Raw genomic sequence first — 21,030 nt, forward strand, 5'->3', positions numbered from 1 at the left:
TTCCCTTAAGACAAAGCTCAGAATCTGGCAACAATAAAATAAGGCATTATACTTTTCTTAGGGTAAGAGCATAGTATACCTGAAGATCTCAAATCTATAATCAGAGGAATTTTCCTGATTCTTAGCTGGTACTGCCATAATTACATATAAAGATCAAAGACATAGTATTAATTTAATTTGAAACAATTTATTAATTAATCCTCTTTTTACCATATTTCTCAAACAACTGAAAATGCATACTGAAAATAAAATGGATGCATACAATTGTGATTTGTAAAAGCATTTGGTTAATAATTCTAGACCAGCGGTTCCCAGTCCTTAGGAGTGCATCAGGATCACCTGGAGGCCTTGTTAACACACAGACGAACAGGTCCCACCCGCAGAATTTCTGGTTCAGCTGGCCTGGGGTGGGATGCAGAAATGTGCATTTCTGATAAACTCCTAGGTGACGGTGACACCTCTGATTCTAGGACCACATTTCAAGAACTATTGTCCTAGACACCACACAGTTTACAGAATTGTTATTCCCTGTTCGTAAATCACTTCAATCTTTCCCAAAATGAACCATTTAAAATAAAAACAATAGCTTCAGTCGGGGGTACAGTCAATCCTAGCAATATGAAAAGGATGTTAATTCCTAAAACTTGTTCTCCGGTGGTCGGATAAGTGCTGTGAGTTGCAATGACATCCAGGAAGATAAAACCCTGAGCAGCAGTATATTGCGTGTGTCCCCTGTGAATTCAACTGGCTTTGAAAAGCAAGTATCTACCATAAATCTGTGAAGCAGAACTGAAGTGTCTGAATGTTAATTTTTCTTAGAAATAACCAACTATGCATTACATATGTTCCAGAGCAAGTATGTAGCAAGTTTCTGTGAGTCCAATTTAACTTCCCACCCACTTACATCTTCATTTTAGAAATTACCTTTCTAATTGAAGAATTAATCTACAACTGGCAGCACAATACATTTTAGTTTTCAAGTGCTCTACAGCTCTGTCAAATAGTTAATTATCTATAAACACTAAATGCATTAAAATGACTATAATGATAGAATGAAAGGAAATGGTCTTTTATAATAGCAACGTGCGCTCTACTCTTTCATGGCCATGAAATGCAAACCTGCCACAGAAAAAAAAGTGATGGACAAGTTAGGAAATTAAGAGCACAAATTACTTCATTTTTATGACATCAGAGTACCTTTCATGAATGGTAATATAGCGGTTTATTACAAACTAAAATTGTTAAATGCACACTGCCACAACAGGCTGAAATATCAGTGACACCCTAAATAAAAGATGCAACACCTAGTAGTATATTGGTGGCAGGATTCTGAGTTTCTTACGCAATATTCTAAAAAGTCCAATTGTTTCTATAAATTTCTAAGTTAAATGGAGTTATCATTAAGGGTACTCATTATCAATATTTCCCATCTGTCATTGTGACAAACATGTTCTCTGCAATAGCTTTAATAAAGATCATTTGTAAAGAAAGAGAAAACACATAGATGTCATATACTTATGTTTAAAAAATTTAACATCAGTTAAAAGTAAAATGTTTTCCTAATGGCTGCTTATACATCATGGAAACTTGTTTTTTAAAAGCAAGTGCATCACATATGGTGTGTGGGGGGGATCAGGGAGAAGACAGTGGAGCACAGAAAAGGCACATAGTGACTCTGTGGCATCTTACTACACTTATGGACAGTGAGTGCAATGGGCTATGGGGGACTTGATAATATGGGTGAATGTGGTAACCACATTGTTTTTCATGTGAAACCTTCATAAAGTGTATATCAATAATACCTTAATGAAAGAAAAAAAAAACAAAACAAATGCCTCAATCCTAAAATTTTTATGGACCCACAGAAGATCCCAAGTAGCCAAACCAACCTTGGGAAAGAACAAAGCTGGAGGCATCACTTGCCATGATTTCAAACTATATCACAAAGTTATAGTAACAAAATAGTGTATTACTGACATTAAAATAGACACACAGACCAATGCAACAGAATAGAAAGTCCAGAAATAAACCCAAGCATATATGGTCAATCAACTTATGACAAAGGAGACAAGAATGTACAATGAGGAAAGAACAGTATCTTCAATAAATGGTGTTGGGACAACTGGACTATTACCTTACACAATACACAAAAATTGATTCAAAATGGATTAAAGACTTGAATGTAAGACCAGAGACAATAAAACTTCTAGAAGAAAACATAGATAGTAAGCGATATGACCTCGCTCTTGGTGATATTTTCTTGGACCTGAGTCCAAAGGCATAGGCAACAAAAGAAAAATAAGCAAGTGGGATGACATCAGCCTGGAAGGCTTCTGCACAGAGATGCCATCGACAAAACAAAAGGCAACCTACTGAATGGGAGAAGATATTTATAAGTCACATGTCTAATAAAGGGTTAATATCCAAGATACATAAAGAACAGTAACAAATAACAGCTCAATAACAAAAAAAAGAAAAGACCCAGTTAAAGAAATGGGCAGAAGATCTGAATACTTTTTTCCAAAGAAGATATACAGACGGCCAGCAGGCATACAAAAAGATATTTGACATCACTGATCATCAGGGAAATTAAATCAAAACCACAATGAGTTATCACCTCATACTTGTCATAATGGCTATTATTGGCTTGAATTGAAAAGGACAAGAAATAAGCATTGGCAAGGATGTGGAAAAAAGGGAACATTCATATGCCATTGGTGGGAACATAAAATGGAGCAGCCACTATGGAAAATAATATGGAGATTCCTCAAATAATTAAACTTAGAACTACAAAATGATCCAGCAATGTCACCCACTTCTGGGTATTCACCCAAAGAAAACAGAAACCCTAATTTCAAAAGATATATGTAGCCTTATGTTCATTGCAGCATTATTTACAATAGCCAAGATATGGAAACAACCTTGGTGTCCATCAACGGATGAATGGATAAAGATGTGCTATGTATATAATGGAATTTTACTCAGTCATAAGAAAGTATGAAATCGTGCCATCTGTGACAACATGGCTGGACCCCGAGGGTATTATGTTAAGTGAAATAAGCCAGAGAAAGACAAACACCGTTATTTCCCTTGTATGTGGATTCTGAAAAACAAACATACAAAACAAAACAAAACTCAGATACAGAGAAGAGACTGGCGGCTGCCAGAAGAGAGAGGAATGGAGGGTGGGTAAAATGGGTGATGGGGATCAGAAGGTACAAACCTCCAGTTACAAGTCAAGGGGATGTCATGTACAGCATGATGACTTTGGTGACTGTAGTTTAATAATACCGTGTTGCAAAGGAAGTTATCTTAGGTGTTCTCATCACAAGAAAAAAAGTTTGTAAGTTTATATGGTGATGGTAACTAGACTTAGTGTGGTGACCATTTTGCAATCTATACAAATGTGGAGTCTTTATGTTGTACACCTGAAACTAACTTAATGTTGCATGTCCATTATACAAAAAAAGACCCCCAAGTATATCAGATTAGTGACTACTTCATACAGAAAAGAGAATGAAACAAGAATGATGATCCATATCAGTGCTTGGTTATGTACTTTTAATTTCCCCATATATAGTCATAACAATACATAATCATAATGAGTTGGTCAAAGAACTCCTTACCTGATCTAGTTTGAAGCACACATTATTAAAATGCATGGCTGTCAATCTTCATTTCAATACAAATTCTCAATAGGGTGCGAATCTTGCACTTGTGCATTGGCTGAGCCATTCTCCTGGTATCATTGGATCTCAACCACAGAAAACATCATATACTGATGCTTTTACAAATGTGCAACCCTAATAAATGGTGCCATTTTATATTCACTGATTAAATGCTCAGTGAGAGCATTTAATTTTTTTTATTTTAAATTTTCAAGTTCATCTCCATAAAAAGTATTCTTCAAGAAAAATGGTTTTCCATTTTTAAATTATTGACAGCTATTACCTAATGGTCATCAGAGAAAAGGTTTGTTTCCACTGAATCGCTACTCCCAAAACACACATTTCCCAACCCCCACAACTCATTCAGATCTGTATTCACGTACTAGCTTTGTCAGCTCGGGCACATGTTCATTTTACTTACTATATGACACATTTCTTGAGTGCCAATGTTAATGTTGGTTGAGGAATGAAGGGAATTATGACTCTAATGGAATAAGACAATGAGTTTGATACTTTAAAAATATTTACTATAGAAAAATTACTATGCTTGCTGCACTGTCTATCTGTAGCCATAAAGGGTTATCTATGGAACTACCATATGTTAACTTCACTTGAGATCTCAAAGACAGTACAAATAACAGCTGTGAGATCCTAACTGGGGACTCGGACCAGCACACAATACATTCAGACTCTTTGTGACTAGTTTTGCACTACGACATGTCAATCCAAACTATTCATATAAATTAGGTTTTGGAAAACTCTCAAAATTCAACTTTAATTAAAATGGAAGTCTCTGTCATACATAATGGCACTTCTACTAAAATCAAACAATTTATGATGAAGTGTTACTTTGAAAAAGATAGAAAGCATTGTGTGTGCTAAAGGACCTGACAAATGTGTTTTTCAAGTATATTTAGTATGTACAGATTTTTTGAAGTTTTACTCTTGATCCATCTAAACTTTATGGTACCTATCCAGGTATGAAATAGACAGGTCATTCCAGTTAAATATTTTTATAAATGTAGTGTTTATTATATAGTTGGCTTTTGATTAATTTTTCACACCAATGAATATACAGTTAGAATAACAAAAAATATTTTAAAATACTTACTATTATTATCTATATTTCAATAATGAGCAAGCAAATTAAGAAAGGTCACCTAATCTAGGCCTGTGATGCCAAATTCTTTGCACAAAGGCAGAGTCAAGCAGTTGTCATAGAGACAACTACCTGTAAAATATGTATTCGCTAGGTCTTTGCAGAAAAAAGTCTGCCAAACCCTATATCAAGTAAGGGGCATAATCTTGAAGATCTCTTCATAAGATCCAGATGTATGGTCCAATTCTTACACACTGCTTAGGCAAGAACCCTGATATCCTCACTCTGTGTCTTTAATGTCTGTTGAATGAGTAAATAAGGGAATGAATATACTCATACAGTATATGAGTAGTTTGTAAATGTTAATAGCATTTACATTTCTTGCTGGCATAAGAACATGGAGGCCATGAAAGGGTAATAATGTAGAGATACAGAACAAGCATAAAATGGCAATGCATGTATTTTTACCAAAAACAGAGAATTGTGTCTATATTATTTATCTACACGTATTCTTCCCTCATTTTTAAGAGCACCAAATACTAAAGAGTTCTCTTGCATAATCAAAACAATATTTAAGAGTTCATGCTAATCTTGGGTGTTTAACAATGAAATCTGCCTAAGAAGTATTACAACCTAGACATTGTAGTTTTTTTAATAGCTACACAATATAAAACAGCATCTTACAAGATCATTAACTATATAGGTCATACTTTATTAAAAAAGAAGACTACAACACAAATAGGTATTTTGCCACCCCAGCAGAGCATTCACAAATTTCAGTTACATTATACAAAAAAGTTTTGATAAAATCAAAGAATTTGAACATTACTTGGGGTTTAGTGCCAAGGTACCTTTAGGTTAGATGATTTTGTTTTAATTCTTTTTTTTAGTGGATTCAATTTACTGGGCTTCTTTTCCCTTATTAATTTACAGAAGAAAAAAAATTAAGAGATACAAGTTAAATTCCTAATTTCATATAAAAGGAAATTTTCTGAGGAATTAAAATTGGTTATTTTTTCATTCCTATTACCTTAGAGACAACAGGGGTAGGTAAAAAAAATATGCCACCCAGCTTAAAATGCACTGTGCTGGGCCAGAGCCTCAGCACAGAGCGAACCAGGGAGAGCCAGCTGGGTGCTGGCCCTTGGTCATCCCAGCGCCCTGATTATCACCCAAACTTTATCTTTCTTCACTTCAACTACCTGAAAGTTGGATGGAACTGAATTAACACAGTTTTCCTACTAGACACAATAACCGAATATACTTTTGGAATGAACATATTAAAAAATATTTTCAGTCAAAAAATTATTACTTGTTTTTGGTGTTAAGTATACAATGTAGGAAAAATAACCTACAGTGGAGCAATTATTTAGATTTCAGGATGTATTTTCCCCTGGAAACAATGTTATACCAAATAGCTAGGTTTCCACAATAATCAGTACATGTCTACTGAATATACCTGTAATATGAACAGTACTTTGTAATTTTACTAGATATCTTACTGTGTTTCTATGGCAAACTCTTGAGAGTTACAATTTCCAAATAGCAGCCCTACCTTCCCACAAACCTCTCCCCCCAGCATAAGCCCAAACTCTTTGTAGGACTGGGAACTCTCCTGGAGACAGCACTGCAGGGGATGGAGGCAGGGGTGCCACTGAGGGACAGCAGTTCCAGGGGTTCTTCACCTCCTTTTGCCATCATTTTTGCCTTTACATAGAAAACCAAAATGGTGGGAATGAGTTCATGTTATTTCTTATCATCATAAATAATTATTTTCTATTGTAAAAAATTTACCAAAAAAGCAAGAACCTTTCTTACAGGTCCTATTCAGGAGATGCAATACTTAAACTCAAAACGTTTCTTGACAGTGTCCTTTGTCACAAATATTACAGCAGCATTGAATGAACCAACATTAATGAATTAATGAATGACTGGTTGGTAAAAGGAGTAGGTTAAGCTGGCTGGGAAAATAGGGGAAATATATCCTGGGAATAGGAAAGAATGGTCACATAATTAACAACAGATTGACATAGATACAAGAGCTAACTAGAGAGTTCAAAACTGTTCAATGAGAGCTTCACTTTGTTTCTTAATTAAATCTCATAAAGGTAAGAAAATTTTGTATTTCTATTGTAAAAATATAGAAAATACCTAAATTTGAAATCACTCCTATGCATCTCTTGAGTAATCAAGTCCTATTAAATTTCATTAATTTACATTTTATAAGAGTCTTTGCTTAAAAAAAACATGGAAGGAGATTCAGTGTTTGCACTTGTAAGCCAGGCTTTGGGGTTTGGTCTCAAGTCCTGAGTTGCCATTTAATGATATGATGACCTTAAGCAAGTAACTAAAACTCTCTGATCCCTAGTTTTTTCAACCACAAAGTATGAGTAATAATTCTTCATAGGTTCATTGTCATGATTAAATGTGATACATAGATCGGGTTTAAATGGCAAGTGGGTGGCACATAGGTGATATTCAACAGAAGCTACTATTGTTATTGATATAAGATGTATTTCAAAACTTAAGAGTTACAGTCTCAAATAATTACAATAATCTTCTGCACAATCCAGCTTTAGTTACCCCTAAGGTGGATCTGACCTTTCTAAATATTCAGCATCTTTCTACAGCTGGGAAGATTTCATTTCTTCAACTGACTACTGCCAACTTTGCAACACAGCAAGCTGTAAAAATAAAACATGCATCTAGAAATGAGAACATATACCACCACTACAAGTAGCTATTAATTGTAGAGAAAATAAGTCTTACTCAAATATATATTTTATATTTCAAGAAATCTCTGGTGCAAGAAATAATGTGGCCCTAAACCAGCTACTTTTATACTTGCTCATACTTACTCACTTATAATCTGTTCAATTAAATTCTTTATGAAAATGCCTGTCATTCCTTATTAGAAGCTTTGAGCAGCAAAATGCAAGGCATCTCAACCCACCACTGAATATCCTTATAATAGCCATGTTTCCCTCAAGGGGTACTCAATATCCTGGCCCACAGACCAATAAATGACTCACTTCCAGGTGGATCTAAAAAGTAAAGACTAGCTAAGGGGTAGCTCAGGCCTAGGAACAATTCTCCGGTTCAATTAGTTACCAGAGGAGTGTCTGCCGGCCAAAGAGATCAGAGCCGGTCTGGGGAGACTGCCAGAGTGAGGCATCCTGGCGGGAGCCGGAAGAGGAAAAGACTTAGCCAGGATTCTATGGTGACATGAATCTTAACTGGTGGCCTACAGAGCATGTTGGAAGCTTGAAGGTATGCCCTTAACCACTCTAAAATAGCCATCCATTACAGAACACTAGCAGTTGCCAGGAGGTGGAACGTATGTCCATATCAAAGCAATAGCCCTTTTACATTGTTGAGAAGGACCAACAGCTAAGGCCAGTATCCTGACCCTCCTGGCGGACTAACATTCTTGCTCCCTATCAGAACTCCCACCAAAATGTGATATATTTAACTGAACACTTCCATGGTCACAAAGACAACAAAATAATCTTTTGCTACAGAACCTCTCAAAGCATTCCTTACAAAGAGAACAAAATATGGCTGTAAAGAACAACATGGCAGACAAACATCAAACATATTTTGGAAAGTGAAAAAGTTCTCATTTTATTAGATTATACTATGTGCAATATTAATATATTGCCAATATGTATAAAAGCAATATATCTTTAAATCAAAATACTATTTGGCTAAAGTTAAACTTTCCATTAACCAGATCCATAAAGAGGCAACTCAGAAGGGGAAAAAGATGTACATACATTTTTCATTATAATTCAATGTTCTATGTGCAATACATGCAGTAGACACGGGTGGCATGGCAGTCCTGAGGACAGAGGGAAAAGGAAAAGAGTTTGAAGTTCAGGGAAGGCTTTTTGAAGATGTCACAAGAGTTTTTAAGAAAATTTTGAAAGACAAAAAGGAATTCTACATGCTTACTATGGATTTAGATGGTGTAGAATATTTATTTTTAAAGAGTTTACACTGCATTCCCTTGTAGGTTTAAGGTAACTGTTACCAGACACATGACTACACATCTTGACCTAGCAATACATACAGAGGGAGAACCCTGTCCTCACTCCCCTCAGTGATGGCCAAGGAGCAGTTTACACACTAGCAGTTATTTGTAGGTCTCATCAGATACACTCGGAGTAGATGAATCCTTACACCCATGCCTCCAAGACCACACCGAAGTGCAGGCAGTGGTCTTCCCTGGCTTGTGTGCACAGTGCAGCCTCCCCCCTGCTCCCACCCCAACGAGATGAAAATGCCCGGTACCTCTGAGGGCTGCACTAGGTAGGGACTCCCGCATTCAGAACTGTCCTATCGCCCGTCTACAGTGGTGGTTTTCTTTTTCCTTATCATTGGTGGTCTACATTGATACTTCTTTCTTGTCCCTTCTTCTGTTGCTTCTCCCACACTACTCAGCTTTCAGGAAAAAAAGGCCAAGCAGGCTACTCAGGCCTTTCTTTCCTTTTCAGCCAAGAACCAACCAATTAAAGCACAATGGACGATATCTTTGGATCTGACCATTCTTCACTTGTTGCACAATACTAAGGAGAATATTCTTTTTTTTCCCCTCCCTGGTTTTTACCAAGTGAAGAGATATTCACAAAAATTAGAGAAAAAAGCATCCCCTAGTTAGCCTAAGTCTTCCTGTGATAACAGAGAAGCTTCTAGGACGTCACTGAAAAAGTGCTAGGCGGCATCTGCAAGTGAATCCACACAGAACATAGATGACTGGGTTGGACTTCTCCACATTTTCTGTTAGTAGTATTAGCCTTGTATCTTCCCAAAGACACTCCTGAGAGTTGCATTTATATGTATTATCTACAGTGCTTTCAGGAACTCTGGTTTGTGTGTGTGTTGTAACTGACCATATTATTGACTGTATCACCATATGATTTCAGTTGTATGTGGAACCTAAAAAATAAAATGAACAAATAAAAGAGATAAACTCATACAGACACAGAGAACAGACGGTGGTTACCTAAAGGGAAGGGGGATGGGAAGATGGGTGAAATAGGTGATGGGGAAAAAATAGTAAGAATTTTGGTACCTTGATCTGGGTGATGGTTACATGAGTTCCTACCTACATGTAAAAACTCATCAAGCTGTACATTATCACCTACGCACTTTATTGTATCTCAATACAAATAAAAATTTACTGTATTCGAAATTAAAACAAAATTTTTAATTACTTCATTTAAATAAATCCATTACATGTTAACATCACTTATTTTTATGAAAACAACTATTTTTCAAAACAAAAAAGTGAGAAGAGTGAAGTTTATGTTTTTGCAAATCTTAGTGTCTGTTTAATATAAGCCAGCTAAATTTCATATCTGCTTCTGCGTTCAATTTGTGATACATTTTGGTTAAAGTATGTGAGGAAAACCTGGCCTCACACAGATACAGAGTTGGAAAATGAAAGAGATACTGTAAATATTCTTCTCTGATACCACACCAAAACTTGCCAAGTAAAGTTTCTTAAAGGTGAAGTGTTCAAAATGCAATGTGGAATCTGAAGGAATTCTACATGCTTACTATGGATTTAGATGGTGCAGAATATTTAATTTTAAAGAGTTTACACTGCATCCAAGTGTACGTTTAAGGTAACTCTTACCAGACACGTGACTACACGTGTATAAGAAACTCTATTTTATTAAAGTCTATGTGGCTAGTTTGTACTCTGAATGACTCTTTTGCCAACGGAGGATTTTGATAAACATTTTCTCAAAAATGGAGTGAAGTGATCCTGAAAATTCAAGGAAAACAACTGATAATATTCAGTGCCACTGACAGAAAGAATTTGTCAGATGGAGAGTTTTAGGTATCTACAGGCATTCCACAAATGCTAAAACTGGGTGTGGGAGGGAAATAAAACTATTCCCTGGCAGCTTCAATACTGCAGGGGACAATTAAAATACAGTTCTGTTTATTACAGAGGCAGTACTAAGAATTAAATGGACTTCCTACTAGTTGTATGACAGAAGCCATGCCACTTAAATTTTCTGGTTGAATCAACAGAGAATGGGAAGGTACTCTAAAAAAATGTGAAAGCCTAGACCAACTTGATTTATAACCCAATCCCTTCAAAAGAGAAAAAAAGATAAGGATAAATAGGGAGAAAAGAGTAAGAGACTACTACTCCCATAATTCTCCTCCTAAGTTAAAATAACTAAAAATTCTTCATTTTATCCTAGATTTGCCCCAGTTTCTATTAAGTACACTCATTCTTAACTCTTCACCTTTCAAACGAAATACTAATTTCCTTTATCTGCTGAAGTGTCCAAAAGGAAATTTCATTTTATTTAATTATTGGAAAAACCCAAAGCAACACACCGAATTACTATTTAAGGGGGGATGGGGTAGATACAAACAAATATGCAAACCAAAAATCAGTGTGTTGATAATCCTAACTAAAAGCTTAGTATCTTCATCTCTCATTTATAGGCGATAATTTAAAAGGACAGAAAAATTAAGACTAAACAAATTACTCAGTATGTATTGAAATATATTGCCACAACATACAAAGAATGAAGGTACTCTGGGAAAAGAGAAAATTAACAGGCTTGTCTTTTTCTTACACATAGTTGTATTTTATAGTTTACAAAGTACTTGAACACACATTACCTCAAGAGCTATGCAGCAACCTATAAGGTAAGTAGAAATTATCTGGAGTTTAATGAAAAAAACTAGGCTTCAAGGAATTTAACTCACTTGCCCCAAATTGAAAGACCCATCAAACGCCTCACTATGAGCACAGTCTGGTGGTTTCCAGTATCACTGCGTTTGCAGTAATGTTTTAGAAGTTTATTTGGTGGGGGTGGAAGCAGCAGAATATTTTAGTTACAAAGTAATAATTACTAATAACAATAAATTTGTTTTCTTACAAGTAAAAAACTAACCTGAATACCTATATATAGATGTATAGAGAAGAATTTTTTTCAAAGGTCACGCCCTTCAAAATCAATGATGATCTTTCTCATCAATGCCATATAAACAAAAAAGTTCAAATATATGTACAAAGCTAGAAGAACAAGTTTTAATTCAAGGCCTAAATAATATTGTAACAAATAATAACTTTTTAAACAATTTGTTAAAGTTTGGTAAAACATTTTGGGTATTTTTAAACTATAATTTAAAATAATTTACTATGTACTTAAAAACGTAATCTGACTCAAGCATTTTTAGACACTGAAACATCTTAAGTTTCCATGAAAAGCAGCTTGAAAATCAGTGCATAATGGTTTGCTCTCATAAATTAACTATTTGATCTCTCAGTTCATTTAATACCAGATTAAGTAAAAAACTGCTTTTTGAAATAAAAAATATGTATATAAGAAATCTAATTAACCAAGGAGAATATAGCTAAGTAACTCAAGTCAAAAGAATTCCATTCTGATTGAACCATATAAATTCTCTATTAACTGACAATTTTGACTATAAAAATGAGGTTCATATGGTTCAACAAATATTTCCCACTTTATTTTCAGTGTCTTCTCTTGTGAAACCATGAAAATATCACAGTAAGTGACTATATAAGCAAACTGGAAAAGTGCAAGAGCCAACAAAGCTGTATCACTAGAGCCACCTAAACATACTAAGAATTTTTAAAATTAAGTTAATAATGCAGGTTTTCTTCACTCCATTAGCTCCCAGCTGCTCAATACTCAAAGGACACTGTAATGTGCCACCTCTTGTTTATCAGAGGATAAGTGGGCAGTTACTTACCTTTCTTAATGCAGTTTGGCACTAACACTTTGAAATGCATCTAGTTTTCACTGGAATTTCTTCAAGTAAAATGTATTCCACTTCAAAACTCATTAACTTTTCCAAAGTAAATAGAAGCATTTCCTCTTTTATTAAAAATGTTATTGAATTATTTCAGTGGTAACAGAGCAGTTGGGCTTACTAGGAGTTACAGATCTGAGGACAGTTTTGTTTGTTCATTTGTTCCCCTATACAGTTTACCTCTCCATTCTTTTTACTGATTTAAGATTACCAAATCAAGTATATCCAATAGTTTAAGAAGTCTCTTTGTTTATCCCTTCCCTGTCTCTGACCCGCAGATGAGGGAAGAGGCGTGATGAATCATCGAAGACCTGAAAGGACCAGCCAGGGGACTCAAGGCATGACAGCGCAAGAGTGGTACTGCGAGGGCACCTTTCATATTTATTAATTAAATGGTTGTTAACAACAATAAGATTCTGTATAGGGGACTCCATACACAATCATTAATCAAGTCCAACTCTCAACAGTTTCCAACCTTCTGTAACGAACAAGTTCTCATGGTGAACAAGTTCTTGCATAGGAAATAATGCAAGAGCACTAGTATCACAGAAACTGTTTCTGTTGTGCCTACTGTTTCTGTCTTGACTACGAATCATGAACTATAAACAATCAAGGCATATACTTTAGGTTTTTATACTTTATATATGAATTCCCACATCTCTTTATTTTGGAAGACACCGAATCAAAATTGTCAGGGCACTTCTAGGAATAAATGTGATTCTCATACAATATACAATTCAATTTTCACATACTGGGTTAAACTAAATTTTTCATTTCAAGGTGAATTAGTTCCTTTTGAAGTTCTCCCCAAAGTCAACAAATTAAGCCACTTAGAGAAAAAGGTTTTATGCCTCATATAAAGGTGTGACTCTTCCCCTATCATTAATGAAGATTATAACAGCAAAGAGTAATTCACAGTGGGTATGCATGAGTTTCATTCTTCCATTTATGAACTACACTGAGCTAAAATTCAAAATGCTCTGACTCATTTGGTTATTACTGAACAGTTCGTTAAATGAAAAACACAGATAAATTCACAGAATCACATTTTGGGAGTTATAGAAGAATTTTAGAGTTACATACTTTCTAACAAAAAGGAAATACGAGAAAAAATTTTTATTAGAAAAAAACTCTAACATGCTACTTTTAGAATGAAGAATTTAAAACCGCTAAACACTTGGTATCTTTTAAGAGCACTTAAGAATGGCACTCTTAAAAAGCTACAAATGTTGACAAGTCATGTCATACCTGGCTCAAACAATCCCATTTTCACCTAAAATAATTATTTCATGCTACTGTGTGAATCAATGTTAAATACCCTGGAGTAACTAAAAATTGGAATACTGGCAGAGGTGTGCATAGCAATTATAAAATATGAAAATGGTGAATATCCATTTTCCATATACCTTTCTTTCAATAATGGCTAGAAATGAGGATGTTCTTTCTAGGTGAATAGGAACAATTTCTTAAAAGCTAAGAGATATAAAGAAAGCTAGCAAAATATGGTGGATCCATAACCATGGTTATCTCAAAACTAAGACAAAATAGATTTTGAAACCTAATATCACCTCCAAACACTGGCCTACCGAATTGCCAAAGCCATTAAAAAAAAAAGTCAATATAGTTCTTTTTTTCTTCATTCATTTAAAAAAAAAAAACCTAGCTGTTACTTAATCAGGCTTGACTTTAAGCAAACATCTCAACACTCTCCATGCTAAATATATAACTTAATCACTTTCAAAGTTAGGAAATAATAGTAATCATTATTTTTTAAAAAGCTGAGTTCAAGTGACAGACATCTGGCCCTGAAGGTAACATTCAACTAAGCTGATCTGCCCTTCTGATCCATTACATTTCTCCTAAGTTGCTCTACAGTGAGCTGAGCAAGTATCAACTGTAATTTGATCCCAGAGTTTATGGAAAAAAATAACTGCACATACTCAACATACACATTTAATAAAAACTATTTCAAGAAAAATATACCCAAAAAGCACAATTTAAGGCACATTTAACTGTTCGATCAACTTCAAATCTGCAGTCTCTTTGCTTTCTTCAGGCTCTCAAATAGGAAAGGAAAAAAAAAAGGCAGCCCTACTGCAGGGAAACGAGGCTTGAAAAACAACTTTTATTGGCATTTGGCCTGACTGACCCACAGAAGAAGAAAAAGACTTTTTGGACAAAGAGCGCAAATATTGGGGCTTGCTTATTTACGTGTTTTCTTTCTATTTTTAATATACACAGAACAACCCCAACTGAACGGTATTTAGAGAAATTGACTAAGAACGGTGCGTATTCATTTCAGTCTTTCAGTCCCGGTGCATTTGTCCAGTTCAGCAATTTTAATTCATTTGTACTGGACAAGCAGCAGCGCCTCAACTAATGTTTCCATTTAGTGAAATGGAAAGACAGAGTTTGGAGAAAAATAAACCGATTATATTACCGAGTGGAGGCTGTTAATGTCTGATAAAGCTTTTATCGGTCTTAAGATAAATCTTTTCATTCCCTCCGCCCCACCCTCCACCCCATACCACTCAGCGGAGCTATGAAGCCAAGCAAACGGAACAATACCGGAGCGAACTTCCTTCAGCCCCTGGAAAGCAATCGGCAGCCCGCGCGCTGATTCCTGCAGACTAACACGAGCCGGCGTGGGGTGTCAAAGTGCGATGACCGGGTCCGCCTTCCACCCCGACCCTTGCAGAGCCGCGGGGTAGGATGGCATCGCGTGGGCATTAAGTTGGAGCCGCCTCTCCAGTTCCTTTCCGGCCCGGACTGCAGGCACAGGCCGGCCGCCGGACGAGAGAAGCGCGGTGCAACCCCGGACGCTCCGCTCCCACGCCGGCCGCCGCCAACAGCCCGCGGAGGTCCGGCACGCCGCCCCCTCCTACCCCGCCCGCCGCCCGCGGCCCACGCAGTTCTCCAAAGAAGAAATTCAGATGGCCGCTGTGGGGCGAGGCGGGTGAACCCCGCTCAGCCGCCCGCACAGCTGCCTTCCCTCGACGCTGCGCCCGACAGCCGCCGGACTCCGCCGCTGCCCGCAGCTCCCGAGCACCCTCGCCGCCAACCACGAACCCACCGCCCTTTCCGCCCCACGTGGACAAGGAAGACAATCCGCCAGCCTCCTGTCACTCACGTTGGCCGAGGTCCCACCGAGCGACCTCCGCACTTCACACAGACACCACGACGACTCGCGACTCCCAGAAACCCCTGCGCCGAAGCCCAAGACACCGAAGCAAACCCGGGCTCTTCCAACGCATGTCATAGGCGGAGGCAGCCACCAATCCGCGGAAGCCGAGGTGTACGTTGGCGTGACGACGGTTGGGTTCGAGCCTAGGCGTTCGAGAGGCCGGGCGTTTGAAACCAGTGCTTTAGAGAAGGCTCTGAGCACGGCTGTGTACCTAAAGGTCTCTTCCGTCTTATTCTTCTCCGATCCCCTCCTAGACCCTTTCGTGGACAGAAAGCTCCGGGTAGCCGACTCCACATCTCCGGCGAGCGACAGAGAGTGTAGAAAAGGATTGCACCCAACTAATAGATCCACCGGCTCCTGCTTCGTTTCTGCTGAGCTAGACCCAACAAGCCTAGAGAGTTGGGCTGAGTAACTAGTATTTTCATTTAATTGGATTTGAAGAAAGAACAAATATATACGGGGGCAACCACGATCTTTATAAAGCTACTATTCCTGCAAAAATATTAGTCTTCAAAGCAAAAGTTGTATTTGTATTGTTGGTTAAACGTTTTGTTTTTAAAGAAGCCTAAGTTCTAGTGGGAGGGGAGGTGTTCCCGCTTCCACTTTTGTCCTAAAGTCAATATAGCAGTGAGACTGGTCTTTCAAAGTTATGAATCAGGTGATGTTGCTTCTCTGCATAAAAATCTAGTGATTTTAGAATAAAAAATCAAATTCCTTAAAGTGACCAGAGGCCTCATGGGCTCTTGTTCCTGACTTATGTCCGACTTCACTTCCAATCACTCACTCTTACATACTAAGCCCTAGCTACAGCCAGCTGGGCATTTCTGTTTCACAAACAAGGAAAGATTCCACTGTGCTGTCTTTGCTCTGCTGCCTGTGTCCCACGATAACAGATCACCATCTTTCAGGTCTCAGCTCAGATGTCACCTCCATGAGTTTTTCCCTCATATCTACATTTTCACCTCCAACACAAAAATACCATTGCATCACCCTTTATTATTTTTTCATAGTACTAAACAATCCTGAACTTACTCTGTTCATTGTTTACTACCATTTTTCTTGTTTGAGAGGAAGCATAGCAAAGTCATTAAGAGAAAGAGCTCTACAGCCTGACTCTCTTGGTTTGAAATTCCAGCTCTGCCCTCTGCTAGCTCTGTGACCTTAGGCAGGTTATTTTCCTTTTCTGTGCCCTCAGTTTCCTCATGTACAGAATGAAGATAAATCTAGTCTCTACCTTACAATGATGTAAGAATCAAACGAATACTTATAAAGTGCTTAAAACTGTCTCAACAAACAATACTTGCTAAATGTTAGCTGTTATTATTATTAATATTATTTTATTATTATTGTCTATCTTCCTGTATTAGAACATAAGTTCCAGGAAAACAGGAACCTTGTCTCTTGTTTACCTGTATATTCTCCGCATATAGAACAGTGCGTGGCACATAATAGGTGCTGAGTAAGTATTTGTTGAATGAATGAATGATTGTTGCACTATGAAGTGGAGAAATGAAGTAATAATGACAAGGTGCTGACACCATAACAGAAAATACCCTTGGTTATTGTTCCAGTGGCCTTTATCAGCTCTGAATTAATGACCCTGACTCATTTAACATCTAGCCCATCACCTAATCTTTTGATAACCAACCATGATTAAATAACCACTCCTGTAATTTCATTAATAGCAACAAATAATCAGTCCACAAAATTTAAAGCTTTGACTTAATGGTCTGAAAGTATTAATAAGAAATAATAAAATTAAAGTGTTAATAAGTATTAAGTAAAAAGTTTATGTAAGTGATTTGAAAGTGCTAATAAGAAAATTACAAAGCTTTTGGCTTAAATGTTTTGAAAATATTAGAAAAAGAAACTAAAATTAAGTTTATTAAAAACTTAAAATTCATCCTATCAGCTGCCTTTGCTGGCAAAGATCTTATATAACCTCCCAAGAATTCTCATTTTAAACCCATTAATACAAAAAATCTATTTGAGCCCTTAATTCTCTTGCTAATCCTCTTATACTCTTAATTTTTTATTCCCACTCTGCAATAATATGATTTCCCACATTCCCCTTTGCTCAAATCTACACACCTCTTCCACCCACTTTTCCCTCCTGACCGTCTTTCCCAGGAGTCGATGATGTTCTGACTTCTCTGGGAAAAGCAGCTCTTAAACAAGGACTACTTATCTCCCCTCAGGCAAACCTACCAAGCTGCCTTTGAGTTTGCCCATACCCTCAGTTTTCCATATGTAGTGACCCCAAACCCTCTCCTTTGTTCTCTGGGTTCCAAGTTCTCTAGCTTTCTTAGTAACTGGCATCCTGCTATATTTACTATCTTTCATTATCTATGAATCCATCCCTTTCAGATCATTCTTACCAGCTTTTGGATATGGTGTAGTATTTCTTAGCCTTAAAAAATGCTCCTTCAAAAAGGAAAAGAAGGCCGGGCCTCCAGGTGTCTGCCGGGTGGGGCCCGGTGGGACGGCAAAGGGCAATGGCCACCCCGGCTCGGAGAAGAGACACAGACACCCAGACGCACAAAGGGAAAATGCCATGTGACGGCGGAGGCAGAGATTGGAGTTACGCTGCTTGCAGCTGAGAAACATCAAGGATCAGCAGCCACCACCAGAAGCTAAGGAAAGGCATGGAACGCATTCTTGCCTAGAGGCTTCAGAGAGAGCATGGCCCCGCTGACACCTTGATTTCAGACTTCCAGCCACCCTATGAGAGAATAAGTTTTTATTATTTCACCACCCAATTTGTAGTACCTTGTTACAGTAGCCCTAGGAAATTAGTACAGAGACCTTCAGAAGCAGTGTTGGGACTACTGCCTTTTCAGTTTGGAAAAACACGTTATGGTAGATCATTACTGTATACCATAAAAATGTTGCACTCTAGAAATTAAAAGTCTAAACATGAAAAGCAAAACTTCACCTTTTGAAAGAAAACAATATCTTTGTGACCTGAATGTAGGAAAAAACTGCTTAAAAAAGCAAATGACTAAGATTGATGCATTTGCATTAAAATTTAAAATACAAGCATAAATAAAAGATAAGACACATAGTAGGAAAAAGTATTTGTAACCTAAAGTGTCAACAGTTAATTGACATACAAATTATATAAAGAAGTTACAGAACTGAAAGGACAGAGACCCAATAAAAATACAGGTAAAAGGATGTGAACAGCCAGTTCACAGAACTGAAAACAAATCGTCACTGGATAAAATAATGGATTAAGTATTGTGACATATTTAAACAATAGAACACTGTACAAAATCAGATCAGTTATATCTACATGGACAGATCTCAGAATGTTGAATGACAAATGCAAGTTACAGTATAATAAAGCACTTGTGCATAAAAGAGAAAGCAACACTTTACAAATGTACGTGTATTAGAAAATTAAAAACATGAAAAGTTAATATTCATTATAATGTTTACCTCTCGGAAAGGAGGAGAATAGGACTAAGTATAAGAACTATCGAAGAAGGTACCGAGGAGACTTGGGTTTCATCTGTCATATTCTATTGCATGAAAAGAAAATAAAGAAAAAAATGTTAATATTTGTTAAATAAGTGGTGAATAAGAGTGTTCTCTGTAATTGGGTCTTTTAACCTTTAGAAAATTAAGTAAATGAAGGTTTTTTGATCATTTTTGGAAAACATTTAAAGTGAATTTAATCTTAATTTAAAAGAATAAGTATATTTAACAAATAAAAACATGCATTTAAAAAAAAAAAAAAAAGGAAAAGAAGAAAAAGAAAATTTAGCCTAAACATGCCTACAATGTAAGCTTCACAAAAGGGAATGAATAAATCATTAGGCAACTGTCAAAAAAAATGTTCCTTCATTTTAATATGACAATGTTACTATTTTAATCAATGTGAAAAGGATGTTTTATATAATAGCTGTAATTACAAAACTGATTATTCTTATGGCAGGATGTAGGAATTCCAGCTCCAGTGCTTATACAAACACTATATATCCAGTTGAATTAAACATCCAAAAGAAAACAAAACTATAAACATTTAAAAAGGAAATTTAAGAGACTATTTGTACAACCTAGGGTTTTTTTGTAAAGACCTTTTGATCAAGGCAGGACACCTAAGAGCTATAAGAGAAATAACTTAAAAATTTTATCTATATAGCTGGAACCTAGAATTATGTATATAAATGTTCTACCACTGTGTTGTACACTTGAAACTAATGTAATGTAATACTGTGCGTCAACTACCCTTCAATAAAAAATAATTATTTAAAAAAAAAAATTTTATCTATATAAAAATTTAATTTTATGGCAGAAGATGCCCAAATTAAGTCAAAAGATAAATATTCAATTAGGTAAATTCTGTTATGCCTATAACATACAAAACTTTACTACTACTAGTACTATTACTAATAGTAATACACATAAATACAACCAGTAAAAAAAAGGCAAAGAATATAAAGAAGCCATCCAGAAACAGCAATTGCAAATAGACAACAAACATAAAAGACACTCAACCTCCATATTATGAAAATGAAAGTAAACTAACAATGAATTACCACATTACAGCATCAAACTGGTAATAATTCTTTTAAATTAATAATATTATTGAATGGGATTGGGAGAAAAGGGGATAGAGTCAGACAGTGGGGAGGCATTGGCTCCCCATTCCCCTTACAGTAAAAGTCAAAGGACTCACACTAACCTACAAGACTCTCCCCTATCTAGTTGACTTCCTGTGTTGCTTGTGCCTCTCTTGGTGTTGTCTGAACATAGCTCCTGTCTTAGGGCCTTTGCACTAGCCATTTCCTCAGCCAAGAATACTCTTACTTGTCTTACTCAAGTCTTTGTTCAAATCAGGTCAACCAACCATGACAGCCCTATTTAAAGTTTCAGCCATCCTCTACCTTGGTCCCCAACCTCCTGTACTCCTTTTCTACCTTAACCTGTTCTACTTTTCTTTTTTGTGTAGCACATATCATCCGTGATCCTGTAAAGTATGATCCTTATTCAATCCTATATAAATTTGTTTTATTCTTTCTTTCTCTGTCCCATACAGAATATAAATTCTACAAACACAAGAATCTTTGTATTGCCCAGTGACGTAAGCCAAGCATCTGAGACAGTGCCTGGCACCAATAGGTGCCCATAACGATTTTCAAATGTGTGAATGAGTGAATGAATGAATGAGTTCTAACAGGAGAAAGTCACATTTTTATGTAAAAAGTTATTGTCTTAACCTCTTACATATTTTAAAGGAAAAAAATGATTAACATTCTGCT

The 21,030-nt window shown here is 36.5% G+C and overlaps 1 protein-coding gene across 7 annotated transcripts in view; it reads right to left on the bottom strand.

The window, feature by feature from the left end:
• The window catches only part of LOC118933319 (sestrin-3-like), a 63,850-nt gene extending 47,365 nt beyond the window's left edge, over window positions 1-16,485 (bottom strand). For 3 of the 7 annotated variants that reach the window (XR_008992268.1, XR_008992267.1, XM_057487514.1), the window contains exon 1: window positions 15,710-16,485. Coding sequence is in view for 1 of the 7 variants with exons in the window: in XM_057487514.1 (XP_057343497.1) it covers window positions 15,710-15,838 (129 nt within the window). In the remaining 6 variants the exon portion in view is untranslated. Of the gene's footprint in view, window positions 1-513; window positions 6,475-7,368; window positions 7,452-8,543; window positions 8,609-9,060; window positions 9,706-15,709 lie in introns of those variants that run through there. The other 4 variants (XR_008992271.1, XR_008992270.1, XR_008992272.1 and 1 more) reach the window with 4 other exon arrangements.
• Between the last annotated feature and the right edge of the window lie 4,545 nt (window positions 16,486-21,030).

The sequence above is a fragment of the Manis pentadactyla genome, chromosome 10 (genome assembly GCF_030020395.1).
Source record: "Manis pentadactyla isolate mManPen7 chromosome 10, mManPen7.hap1, whole genome shotgun sequence".
In the NCBI taxonomy this organism is placed as follows: Eukaryota; Metazoa; Chordata; class Mammalia; order Pholidota; family Manidae; genus Manis; species Manis pentadactyla.